General features: G+C 44.5%; 1 protein-coding gene across 1 annotated transcript in view; it reads right to left on the bottom strand.

Annotated features, from left to right (window-relative positions):
- Positions 1-2,279: 2,279 nt before the first annotated feature.
- LOC104074181 (creatine kinase S-type, mitochondrial) overlaps positions 2,280-13,564 on the bottom strand; it is a 25,668-nt gene continuing 14,383 nt past the window's right edge. Inside the window, exons 7-11 of the mRNA XM_009574226.1 lie at positions 12,023-12,108; positions 9,418-9,541; positions 6,856-6,990; positions 6,374-6,499; positions 2,280-2,511 (exon numbers count right to left, since the gene is read on the bottom strand). Coding sequence (XP_009572521.1) covers positions 2,392-2,511; positions 6,374-6,499; positions 6,856-6,990; positions 9,418-9,541; positions 12,023-12,108 — 591 coding nt within the window. The 3' untranslated portion in view covers positions 2,280-2,391. The remainder of the gene's footprint in view (positions 2,512-6,373; positions 6,500-6,855; positions 6,991-9,417; positions 9,542-12,022; positions 12,109-13,564) is intronic.

Below are 13,564 nucleotides of genomic sequence, written 5' to 3' on the forward strand. Positions count from 1 at the left end.
CTTCATGAGATTTCTGTCAGCCCATTTCTACAATCAAATGCGCTCTGAAGAGCAGCCCTGCTCTCCAGTGTACCAGCAGCTCCCTTTTATTTAGCACCAGCACCATGTATTGCACCCTGTCATCCAGGTCATTGTTAAAAGTATTAAAACAGTATCATCAACTCCAATATCAACCCCTCAGGAATGCTATTAGTAAATGGCTGCCAGCTGGACTTCGTACCACTGCCTGTCAACAGTTTGCAAGTCAGCAGGAGAAAAGCAAGTAGAGGCTATAATCTGAGCACATTTGGCCCACAGTCAAATTTTGTGTTGATCTGAGTGCTTTGGAGATGTAACAGTGAAGTCTTTGCAGTTTTACTTGTTTGCCTTCTATGTGAAATCAGCTGAAGTCTCTCTCCCTCCACCAGAATTACTATTGTTAACCACCATTTAGAAAGCTGGTAGCAAAATGTTAGGGAATATACCCAGCATAGATGAGGAAGAAACGGCAATCATATGGAAGCTCCAAGCTACTTTATATGCACAGATCTCCTTCTGAGCGAGAATCATAGAATCATCGAATCATTAAGGTTGGAAAAGACCTCTAAGATCATCAAGTCCAACCGTCAACCCAACACCACCATGCCCACTAAACCATGTCCCTAAGCACCTCATCTACACGTCTTTTAAATACTTCCAGGGATGGTGACTCCACCACTTCCCTCGCCAGCCTCTTCCAAGGCCTGACCACTCTTTCAGTGAAGAAATTTTTCCTAATGTCCAGTCTAAACCTCCCCTGGTGCAACTTGAGGCCATTTCCTCTCGTCCTAAAGCACACCGTGCTACTGATTTCCAAGAGCTGCTAATTCACTATCTAGCTCTCAATTAGCTTCCAATTGTGATTTTTAAAGTCTGTACCTGGTTTTGGCCTAGCTATCCAGTCACAGCTCTTCAGATATGACTCACTGAAAAACCTTCTCAAGGGGCTTTGCGCCAGGCTGGTATCGTACAGTAGATGTCAGCCGAGAGGTTTCTGATGAAGGGTGCTTTGTTAGGGGAGTTCCTACCACATGAGAATTAAACTTGGACTAACACATGTTTTCTCAATGCTTCCTCAGAGCTTACGCTGCGTGAGTTTTATAAACTAAAGTAGCGTTGCTCAAGGTGCTGCAGTGGGCTCCGGAGTGCCAGTTTGGACACTACTGGACTGCGTGTCCTAGACATACCCAATACCTACAGTAGCAATGGGCACCTCAGCAGTGTCATTTTGCTGTCTGCACAGACCTGAAACACTTTCTGCTGATACTAATCCCCACTCAACAACAACACAGGCAGCGCATTCATCAGGGCATGTTTTGATTTTTTTTTTTCCTGAGAACCGGTGTTTTGAATGGGGTTACTGTGAAACACTGAGTATGTTTCAATATGCAAAAAAGAAGCAATCAATGGGGCTGTTAGCGTCTGCTGTTTTTTCTTTCCACCAAGCTGCTCACCACATGGAATAGTGGTGGGCACAGAGTGGCAGTACATCCTAAGGCACTTTGATGAGTGACGGTTAGCTGAGCCTGGTCCCCGTGACCTGGCACCTGAAAGCTGCAGGAGGAGACTGGGAGAGGCCATGCTGGGCAGGTTTATGTTGGATACAGAATATCAGCAAACTGATTTGCCTGTGAATTTTCGGGCCAGCTTGCTGCAGCCCAAGGCCACAGGCCAGAAATGGTGCCTGAGGGAAACAGCTGAGAACTGACCTGGTGAGTGCTCCAGGAGTGAAAAAGTCTGAGGGTTTGGGATGCGACAGTAAAGAATTTTGTGTGCAGACCCGTCCCAGACAGAGAAGAGGCAGCTCCCATGCAAAGACACCATTGAGTTCCTGAGGACAGGTCAAGTGGTGGACTTCAGAGAGTGAACGCACGTGCAGCTGCCTACTCCAGTTAACTGTTGAACTCACCATGGTGTCCAATGGTTGCTGAAAAAGCAATGAGCACTTCACAGCACCTGCCCCTCAGGCTGGCAGATTTCGGCTGCCTGGACAGTCACTGGAGAGAAGTGTGTCTGTGAATGACAGTCAGGTGCTCGTAGGAGACTTTGTAGGTATGGCCATAAGTGCAAATGCAGGCTAGCATTAAGGATTTGTGCTTTTTGCATTACTCAGGTAGTACTTTTCTTGCCACCAACCGAGGAAGAAAGGGAAGCAGTCCCCACAAAAGAACGTACCACAGTGGTTGTATTGCGTGCATCCTAGTAAAGCTCCACGAAGACTAGCTTCTGCCAGTGCAGCCAGGCATCTAACGAGACATCAGGTATCAGGTAGTGTTTTATTACACAAGTTATTTATACAGAGATATACAGAGGTGCCTTTCTGTCAGAATGGCAGCCGTATTTTCCATCGGTTGCTAGCCATCAGCAGCAAGATCACTTCCTGCTAAACTGAGGCAACGGTGGTGGCACTTTGATGTCTTGACCTCTTTCCAGTTTCTTCTCACAGTCAACTAGGTAATTGACCCCATCAATGACAATCTGGACTAGCTCCACCTACAACAAGAAGAAGAAAATGCTAGTAATAGGATCTTTAGCTAATGCTGTTAATAGAGGAAGGGAAAATTGGCTTGTACTGTAGTGACAGCATGTGAAGGTATAAGTAAGGAGGGTTGTGGCATAGAGATCATATACCCTGTGGCACAGGGAGTATGGGTCATGCTGGTCCAGTGGAAACCCATAGCAGCTCCCTTCTCCTGTTTGCCCTGAGTTTTGGCTGCCAGCAACAGAAATTTTCAAATAGGTCCCTAAAGTTATTTCCACCAAATTCCACTTCTACTCATATTCCTATAGAAACAAAGCAAAGAAACAAAAGTCCTTATAGAAAATGTTTAGGCATGAGCTGAGAGACCTATTTCAAATGTGACCACCGTAAGGGTGCAGGATCCTCCGCAGATGTTTGCTGAAAAGTAACGCCTGGCACAGCCAGGGGTGCCTGTCCATTGTGTTCCCCACGTTCGTGTACAAGGATGAAGAAACCAAAACAGCAGTGCCGTGAGTACTCAGCATCACCAGGCAGTTCATGCTGAAGCAGCTAATGCCGTTGATGTGTCTTCCCACCTCCCAAGCCCCTGTGCTTGCAGGAGCATTTACGTGAGCACAGAGTCAGGCAGAAACTAACTGGGACGCTGGTGCAAGGAGAGGAAGACAGAGGCTCATTGCCCGGATGCACACGGGCCCTGAATGCTGCTGGAGGCACGGGGTGCGAGGCCTTCACTCGGCTGGGACTGGGAGGATGGCAGGACTACCTGTTTGGCCACAGCCATTTAGACTGCCTGAGAAAGCTCATCAAACCAGTCTTGTACTTCTTCATAGGCATGGCTCAGGACCGTACGTTCCCCTGCAGGTAACCGTGAGCCCTGCTGCAATGATTCGTCAGCTGTGGGGAAAGAGGTCCTACTCATTCTGCCAAGCGTGCTGGCTTGGCTGAGGGGGTTTTGCCAAGCCCACCCACACCTCTGAAGCAGAGGCGCTCATCCTAAACCCATGCTGGCTCTACATCATCCATCCCTCTTTTGTTTTCAGCTCTTGATTTACACTGGCAGGGGTGGGATTAGCTCCAGGCCCAGAGCAGCACCAAAATGTGCACTTCTGTATGGCAGGGGGTTGTGCTGTCTTTGTAACCTTTTTCAAAATTGCTGAAGAATACAAGGTGCCTTGTCCCCAGCAGACTTTCTCCACAGGCGGTGACATGCAAGGACCACAGGCCCTGTGGTATTGTTAGCCGGCAAGCTATAGTACTGATTTTTCTTAATCTTCATGAAATGGTTCATTAGCAACCTTTAATGACTGGTTTCTTAAAACCAAATGCGAAGACTAAATCCCATTGTCTCTTTATTGTGACAATCGCAGATTCTCAAGGGATTTGTTTTTACTATAAAGCATTTCAGTGGCTTAGCAGTTTATTTTATTGTCTTTACAGACCAGCTGTGTTGGGAAATCAGAGGTCTGAATTTGCAGCCTCCAGGAGAAAAGGAATTTCATATTGAGTTTGCATTGACCAGTAACTGAAACAAAGCAAAAATACAAACAGTTTTATCTTGCACCTTTGGGCACATAATTCAGTTCTGCAAACACATTTACCACATAATGGAATTTATTTTATTATGTACTGAAAAAATATGTCTTATAATAAAACATTTCTATCCCCTGGAGTTTGTCTTGTCTTATTTAGATTTCAAAATCTTCAAGGTAACGATTGTATCTTATTTGTTGGCTTAATCTTTTGAATCCTTGCTGTATGAGGAATCGCTGACTTCAGTGGAAGTCTTCATATAAGCAAAAATTTGTAGCCTTAGGCCATCTTTCAGTAGAACTCATATTAATTAATCATGCCATGTAATCCTTTTGTATTGTTAGTGTTATTTTAGTATAAAGCACACATGATGATGTTTCAGGTATTAATAAATGTCTTTTTGTCACATACTGTTTTTGCAAATAATACAGCTTAATAGCTTTTCACTCCTATTTATTTTGGTTTAGATCCAAAGGAACATAGCTGCCTGCCTACATCAAACTCCAAAATTTAGAATTTCCAAACCCCTGTCCAAATGCCCCTTGGCTGTGAAGACATTCGAGGGCATGTCTGAATAAGAAAGCACAGAAGACCTGACTTGTCTGTGTCCCAGTGGCAGAAAACCCAAGGTGAGCGAGGAAGGGAAGCCAGCTGGCTGGCTGTGGACCAGTTTGAATCTAGTTGTAACCCAGATATATTCGTGTTATGAAAACCTACCAAGAATCAGGCTGAACTCAGGTCTTGTGCTACAAGAGCAGGACCCAACTGCATCCATATCTATGCTGCCAAAGCCTCTTGGTGCTTTGCTGTTCTGGATAAACACACCTTGACAGCATGCTTTTCTTTGCAATGGAGTTGTAACTTGCAGCAAAGCCCACAAGGTAATTAAAATTTTGCTGCTGGGCAAGCAGGCAGCCCTTCAAATCCTGACATGTACCAGCAGGTTGGCATCTGAGCCCAAATCGTGTATTGCATTGATAGTGGAGAAAAGGGTCCTCAGGAGACATCAGCCTCACTAGGGCCTGCCTAGCCATAGCTGAGAGGTTACAGCACGCACCTGGGGAGTGGAAAACACGTCTGACAGAAGGTTTGAATCTCTGTTTCCTATCTACTAGCAGAGTGCTCAAATCGCTGGAGCCACAGGGTCTTGCAAGGTAAATTTTTGTCTCAGTCGTTCTTGATGTGGCCAAGGGTGAGCACAGCCCTGGTCTCAGCGAGGAAGGGGAAGCTGTCGTGGTGCCACAGGACTTGCAGTCTGTGACCTGGAATAAGGGTTTGGCTCAGGGAGAGCTAGTGCGAGGAGGTTACAACTCTTTGACACAGCCGCTTCTCCCCATCCTCCAGTAGATTTGCTTTTAGTAGCTGTTCTGCTTTATAAAATACTTAAATATGAAACTGGAACGAGGTCTGGGACCTGAGTCTCCCAGGAGAGCAGCAGCACCACCAGGCTGTAGGGTCATTTCCACTCTCTGGCACAACAAATACTCATTCAAACTGAAATCGCTTGAAAACAAATGTCTGAGATGAACCCATCTCATTGTAGCCTACAGCCCAACAGGGAGGGCTCAGAGCTGACAATTAAATCTTTGCCCTGATTTAAACCTAGCTCTCCCGCGTCCTCTGCTCAGTGCCACACAGAACACGTAAAGATGGCACTAACTCCTCCTCCTCAATTATTTTGGAGTGAAAGGATTGGCCTTGTCCTGCTGTCTGACTGTGGAGAAAGCACGTGACTGAATACTAAAAGGAAAACAACACCTTAAACCGCCTTGCTTCCAGTGCCTGGTTCCCTGGGTGGGTTAGGACTCAGCCCCTGCTTTCTTCCCCAACATTTTGCAGCAGGTACAGCAGGTACCTGCCCAATGTGTTGTAGCTACCTCAGTGCCCACTGTACAACTTCTTACACACGTGTCTCATGTCTGGCGCTTGCAGGGACAGCCGGACACCGATCGTCTCATAGCTGTGCACTCCAGCAGGCAGGCAGGTCTAAGAGTTTGTGCTGGGATGCTGAGAAACACCGCCCTGAGGGTTGTCTTTCCAAAACCAAACCTTTCCAGCACCTGGGTGCTCTCAATGGAGAGTCTTGGCACATGGTGCAAACAAGTTACGTTTGTGGAACTTGCTCAGGGTTTTTTTTTTCACTGCCACAACAGGAATATTTGGCAAGCACTTCATGGCAGTAATTTTTCATTGTGTAAGCATTTCCATTGGACCAGATTCATCAGGAGTAAAAACTGCCATGGCTCCACTGAGGTCAGCGGAGCGAACCTAAACGGAGGGAAACTGACTCATGTCAGTACAGATCTGAGCTAAAAAGCAAGGGAAAAAAAAAGGACAGGTTACCTCTGAGCGACCCATGCGGTCCAGGTTGGAGATATCATACACATCCGCTACAGCTGCCGTGTCCACTCCACCAGTGCCACGCTTTTGCAGCCTCAGGTTCTCCAGGATTTTTTGAAACCTTGGGTCCTATCAGAAAAAACAGGTTTGAGCTTATTGCCTTTTACCCTGCCTGTTGACCGAATCCTTGCAATGCTTTTATCCATGGCTTAATAGCATCTCCAGAAATACAGACAGAGGTGGATAGTTTTCTCAGTCCTTGGATTAGAGCCTGTCTTGGCGTCTGTCTGCTGAGTAGATTAATTTCCATAACAAATACAATAATTTGCAGAATAAAAGTGTGCTCAATTAGTCGTGCATTATCCCTGGGACCTTGTTACACATCATGCTAATGTGCAGTCGCTGTAAGCTGTCATTTTTCATTTGTTCTTTTATAAATCAGAAGAGCTGACTTACATCACTGGCCTTTTAACTGACTTATGTACCTTGCTAAGCCTGGGCAGCTTAACATGGACTCCAGCACGTAAACCAGTTCCCAGGTTGGAAGGACAGGTCAGAACATATCCGAGACGCTCGTTCCACATGAACTCCCAGCCCCGTTCTTTAATTAATCTTTCCACCTATGATGGCAAAAAAAAAAAAAAGAAAACAAAAAGAAAAGGGCAGCATGCAAATGTCTTATTTTAAGATGTCTGCTTACAGCTGAGATTCTTTTCACTGTGTATCTGTGTTAATGATGAACTTCACTAACACCAGTGGAGCTGCATAAATTTACACCCGAGTACAGTCTGGTTTGGATCTGATGCAAATGTTTGCATTCGTCAACACCAAGATCTCCAGTGCATATTGCAAGGATTTCTTCATCGTTTTCTCACGACCGCTGGCTTGCAGACTCTTTGTCACTTTATCACAGAGCTCCCTGTCATGGTGGTTTGGTATAGCCTTAGCCCATGAAGCCATATCTTCACATAAGAATTACTTCTTTTGCAATACATTTCTAACCTTGGTATTTTTGGAGCAAGGTTGCAACACAGAAGTGCAAAAGACTCAAATGCTACGAAGCAAACAAAAGGAGATGAAGCTGAGTTTTGGGTAATTTTCAAGGTGATGCCATGTCTCTTGAGGGAGGACACTTGACTCCTAAATGCCTAGTATTAACAGCCACACTTCCATTATAAGAAGACAATATAGCTTGTATGTAATGCTTTTCATTAGTAGATCTCTGACCAGATTAGAAAGGAGAGTGAAATAATTATCTGCAGAAAAATCACAAGGGTCTATTGACCTTTGAATAGGCTGGTACTCTGTTCACTCATCTATACTTCCTGGACTTACTTGGACAATCCAAATACAATTTCAATTCAGTTCTCTTCTCCTCCAGAGGAGAATCAGATACATAAACCAGCTCATGCTCACAAGACCGCTGCAAATACAGGTGAATACTTCCATTCTGCAGAAGGGTACACAATAATATCCTAACATAATTTCTATATTGTGTGAGGACACCAAAATTGATGGTGGGAAACCAGACCTGATTTCCTGCCTCAGACACCTGCTATGGTCGCAGTTCCCAAAGCTGTCTGACCACTTCCCATGGCCAGGTCCATAGGTCCACCTCTGTTGAACGTGAGCTAAGCACAGTAGCAGAGGCAAAGCTGGGAACAGCGTCTGCAAGCTGTGTCACCTGAGCCACCACCCTGTACACTGTTCAGTCTCATGGGTATACCTTGGAAACCTAACAGGTCCCAGTTAACCCCCCCAATGCCAAAGAAGCATACGTTAGGTGCCTTTGTTTTTCTCTGGCCACATACTACACACTCACACTTCCCTGGGAATGCTCTGAACTTCCTCTGCTTCCACAATCAAGAGATTGTAGTTCCCTGCTGTCCCTACTTGGCCTTGTGTTTTTTTGACTGGGAGCTGTGAAGTGATATGGAAGGGGTGCACAGCTGTATCAGCTCTATGCTTGCTGGGGCATTTCTGAGACAGGGATGTCTCTAGAAAGCCAGAGAAGCTGTTTTGCCAAGGTAAGAAGAATGAAGCAAGCGGTCCAAGGCTGGCCCAATATGCATTGCCATACCCAGGAAGAAAAGCAGTGTGATGGAGACAAATGTTGTTCCTCCACTGTTCAGACGAAGTGAGCTTGCAAGGATCCCAATGGGGAGAAATAGGTGTTTTATGCAGCCTGAATATTCTTACAATCTTGGAGACAATTTCAAGCCAGTTTCAGTCTGACATAGTTTAACATCTAGGGTTTCATGTATTATGGCAATCCAACCAGGAATGATGTGGACAAGAGTGGTGTAGAACAGTGTTTGGCCATGTCACCTGTCCCACTGCACCTTGCTATATCGCCTGTGGGACACAGTAAAATCCCCTTTCTCTGTTAAAGCAACTTCTTCTGTGCCAGAGCAGTACACAGGGCTGCACAGGGCCAGGGCCAACTTGCAGCTATACCTGGATTGTCTAGACCAAACTGTGTTAATCCACATGCTCTCTCATGAGGGGTTTTTTTGTCTTTATGAATAGCTAGACCAGGAGCCCTGGCTATCAGTTTTTAGTATTTTAATCACAAAACCCTGTACCTCCCCAAAATTGGCAGTGAGCCCATGGGTCTTAAGTCCTCAATCCTGTGTAGAACCTCAGCAGCATCCACTCCGCTCCCAGCATCAGGGATGAGAACCAAGAGGCTGGGCCAAAGAAATTCTTCATTCAAGCAAACCAAGCAATCCAAATAAAATGCTTGATTTATGAATTCCCACAGCCTGCAGGCACAAAGTGGCAAAAAGGGGATATTTTTTCAGCCAGCCTGTGCTGAAGATTTTAATTCAAAAACTACAAAGGCATTTTATTTATTTTTCCCTAAAGCTAGCAATTAGCGTGTGTTTCCTTCTTTAACTGCATTAGTGTGGGTTGCTACGTGGACTGGTGTTACTTCATTTTGCTGCTCCCGGAGATGACAGTTCAGTATGAACCACGGTAAGCAACTGCTGGTAAGCAGTGCTGGCAATAAACAAAAGAAAATAATAAACTCTTTGAGATAGTACCTCTTTTAAACCACGGCAAAATCTTTCAAACACCCGTTTCATGTTGCCACCCTTCTCCATGGAGATCACCCTGGTGTGGTCCTCTTCGTTAATCCAGATGAGAAATGTCTTGTCATTGTTATGCCTGGTTGAGAGCAAAAAAATCAAGAGTATCTTTAAAAAGACAAGCCCTGAAAAATAATTCTTAGTATCCTTAGCTTTATCACAGTCTTTCAGGGCTGTGGCAAAGTTAAGCACAGCAAAATAACCTTGTTCTGCAGAGCTAGGGATTTGAGCTGCTTTCACAGTTGAATCCCCCATGCTAATGGCATTATGCAGGTTTCTTGGGCACAGCGAGGAGAGCAGTTTTTCTGATCACATCATGCTGCTGCATTGCTGAGCAAGGAAAAACGTGTTGTCCTCTAGCACGAGCACAGCTGGGAGGTGCAGCAAAGGGAGAAGCCAAGCCCTGCAACCTCCATCACCGGGGACAGTTCTTATTGTTCCTAGAAAACTGGGCAGCTAGGAAAAAAACCCTAACATTTACATGCTGCTGGGGGCCAAGCAATATGTCCTTACTTAATTGTATTCTCCCCTAAATCAAATCCCAGTGCCTTCTGTATCGCTTGGTAGCACTGGGTTGCCACCTCAGTCAAGTTACGTGTCCGAGGATAGCAGCTGGACGTTGCTTTCAGATAGCGCATTAGCGATGCTGGCTTGTCAGTCAAGAAAAAAATGCCTGAAGATACCCCCTCTTGCTTCAAATGGATCAGTCATGGCTAGGTTTAGTAAGTGCTGGGTCAAACCTGAGGTGACTTTTCCTGGCTTTTTCTCCACTTTCTCTGTCTTCTACTACAGCCTTTCTACAGCACGTAGAAGGTGGTTGATGGGATCAGACTCATTCGTACAAACAGTGGAATATTACCAGGTTTGAAACACGTGAACTTTGAAAGTTAAAGTTCACGAAGAGACTGTCTTTCAGCTGGTCTTTAACTGCGACTCCCTTTTTTGCACTTCGAGTTTGCCAGATGTAAACATCCTGTGCCCTGACACTGTGGTCACCCAAGGCCCGGTTACCTCATCTTCAGTCACGTACGAATGATCAGGGAAGGGTTTTCCAAATACTCTGAGGCTGGCCTGACTCAGCTCCCCCTTTAATTAACTAAGTCTCCCCATTGCTATAAGGAACGCGAAGGGAGACCATGCTGAGTGCATTTAAACTGTGCCGTTGCTGCCGGTGAGGTCGGTGGGAATAGTCCTGCAGCCCATAACAAGGACAGGATCGCAATCTTTATTAGCAAAATAATTTCCAGAACCTGTACTCTTTTTGACAACAATTTCTTGCAGGAGAAAGGCAGGTTTTCCAAAGGTGGCTTACTGAGATACTTTCCAATCATACTTTCCAGTCTGCCTGATATTTCACATGTAAAACAAGCGACAAACCAGGTCTGTTTTATTCAGGAGATCCCTGGATAGTATTTATATTGTTGGTACTTCTGTTTGTTCGTAGAGACAATGAATGGGATGCCTCAGATTTACCCTCGTCCTCTTCCTCAGACTTAGATGAGGACCAGGGAACTAATCTGAAGCTTGTTGAAATTAAAAAATCCTCACAGATTTCCAGCAGGTCATCAGGTTTCATGGGTGATCAGGTTTCACAGCGCTTGCTCCCCGACAGAAATCACGTTTAGCTCATTGCAGTAATACTGGCTATGCTTCTGAACGTGAGCCAGTATTGTCATACACTGCTTGGAGAACAGGGTTTTTTTCCACATGAAGTCCCATCCCCTCTGAAAGTCCTGAACCTGCCTAGGGCAAGGAGGTAGGCTAGGTGATTCCTCAGAATCCTTTTTAGCCTAATTTTTCAGAATTAAAGCATGTGGTAATGCCTAGAAGTATACCAGGATGGATGCAGATGCTATGCATTGCACAGCTGCCCCATCCTCTGCTAGTGAGTGTGTGCACTGATCTCAGAGCTATTATCCCTTTCTCTCCCCAGAAAATACCGTATTTGGGCACAAAATATGTCAAGGGTATTGTGAAAGTAGAAACAGACCTAGAACAAAATAGGAAATTCAACTTCTGTATCTCCTTTTTGTCCAGTTCATTTGGAAAGAAAGGGTTACTTTCAGCTCTGGGAATTAAAATAACACTCTGTCTCTTGACAGTGAGGAGGGGGACAGGAATTTGCAATGTGGTGACCTGCAGCTACATGGATGGTGGTTCCCAGCTGACAGCATGGCTACAATCTGGTGTTAGATCTGCTTTTGTAACCTCAGCTCTGCCGACTGCATGGTGACTCATGGGCTCTTTCCCAAATCAAATTTTTATCTAGAAATAGAAAAAACGGAGACAAAAACCCAAAGAGGGAGCCATGCCTATGATACTGTGTTGTGTGGATGATATTAGTAATGGCTTCTTGAATATAAAAGTCTTACCCGTTCTGTGTTCGTTACTGGATTTTGTTTGGGTTTTTTTAAATTAAGCAAGAAAACTTTTTTTTTAAAAGCAAACTGAACATGCTGTGAGTATGGGGACAGAGTGGCTGCAAGGTTAGGACAAGCAAGGAGATTTGTAATACAATCTTTAAAACACGACACAAGCTTCTGCATGTCACACAACATACCAGATTCCTCTGGCATCTGGCCAGTCACGTGCCATCCCAGCACATGTTAGCAAAGGGGACACTGGCTTATCAAAGAGAAAATGGTCCTGGACACCGAAATGGGGCCAAAGGGAGAGAAAAAGAGAAAGAGAGAGAGAAAACAAAACAAAACGCAAGTTTATTCAAGGAAGCAGTGTAACGCTGTCTAATACATTTTCTGTGAAGGCAATCAATGTACAAGTAAATCACATAATACAGCTTGTGAATCTGGTTCCTTCTTCTGAAAACTAAAAGCGCTTTACCCAGGTGATTTTCTTGAGTCTTGCAGATTCTCACTGACATTGGTAATATGACCATGTTTTGCCAAAAATATTTTTCAAATGCAGGGAGGAGTGGGAGGTGGGGACATAATACCACATACACCCACCAAAGGGTACTCTGGAGGGGCCTGCCTGCTAGCACCAGAGATGTTCCCTGCATACAGACAAATTTCAGGGTAGGAGAAGGCAATGAGTCCTTAAAGACTTAAAAAAAAAATGCTAGTTCAGAAAAGATATTTCTACAGCACAGAGATTTAGCAATTTATTCTGAACATGAAGTCAAGGTAGGAATTAAATCGGTGCTAAGCTTGACCTTTTGGAATCACAGACTTGTTCTGTTCCTTAACAGAGATGCTATTTCTGATTTCATAAATGTGGCACTTGCTGTGCCACCGACTTGCCACATTTCAGATAATTTAGATTTTTCTTTTAATGGAGCTGTTTTTTTCCCAAAGCAAATAAGTATTTGATTTTTATGTGTACGCTGAAAAATTATTAGTTCTTAATTCCTCAAACACTGCCATATCAAATGTGTTTGTTGGGTGTTTTGGGTTTTTTTTAAATCTAGGTTTTAATTAAGAATAGTGAGGCAAGCTATCCAGAATAAATATGACATGGTAGACAAGTTGATATGCTTTACTTCTTTCTCCCCTTAGTGGAGAATTTTAGGTTTTCATCTTTGAATACCCTGTGATGGACATGATGCAGCCAGAACTCCAACCATGCAGAAAGAAAAGGTATAGAGTTCTCTTTGCTCATCACAGGGACACAACGTTTCCTTCCTCAGCTTGCTCCACTCGACACTTTTGCTTGAAAGAAAAATTCCCCTTTTTGCAAGAAAACAGCTGAGCGCTATTAGTTTCCCTTACATGGATATGGCCCAAATCTGCAAAGTACCAAATGCCTTCTGTGCTGAATGCCATTCAGCTATCACTGATTTGATCTTACAGAGGTCAAATGGTGCTTATTAAAGGCTGGCGGAAAGCCTGATACCATAGAGGTTCAAGGTCCTAAAGTACTGGAGGAGGTAAGCAGTGGAATAAGTTAAAGATGGAATCTGAGGTTACAACATTCAATGCCCTGATTTCTATAAATTTACATTACCATAAACCCAAACAAAACAAGGTAAAATGCTGAATCAGTGAAACCTATTCCACTTCCCAAAGGATTTAGCCTTAAACCATAAAGGAACTATATTCTTCACACTCCTATTTTGACCTCTGCTTTCTGAGGAGCTCTCCTG

The sequence above is a fragment of the Fulmarus glacialis genome, unplaced genomic scaffold, assembly GCF_000690835.1.
Source record: "Fulmarus glacialis isolate BGI_N327 unplaced genomic scaffold, ASM69083v1 scaffold7803, whole genome shotgun sequence".
NCBI classification, from domain to species: Eukaryota; Metazoa; Chordata; class Aves; order Procellariiformes; family Procellariidae; genus Fulmarus; species Fulmarus glacialis.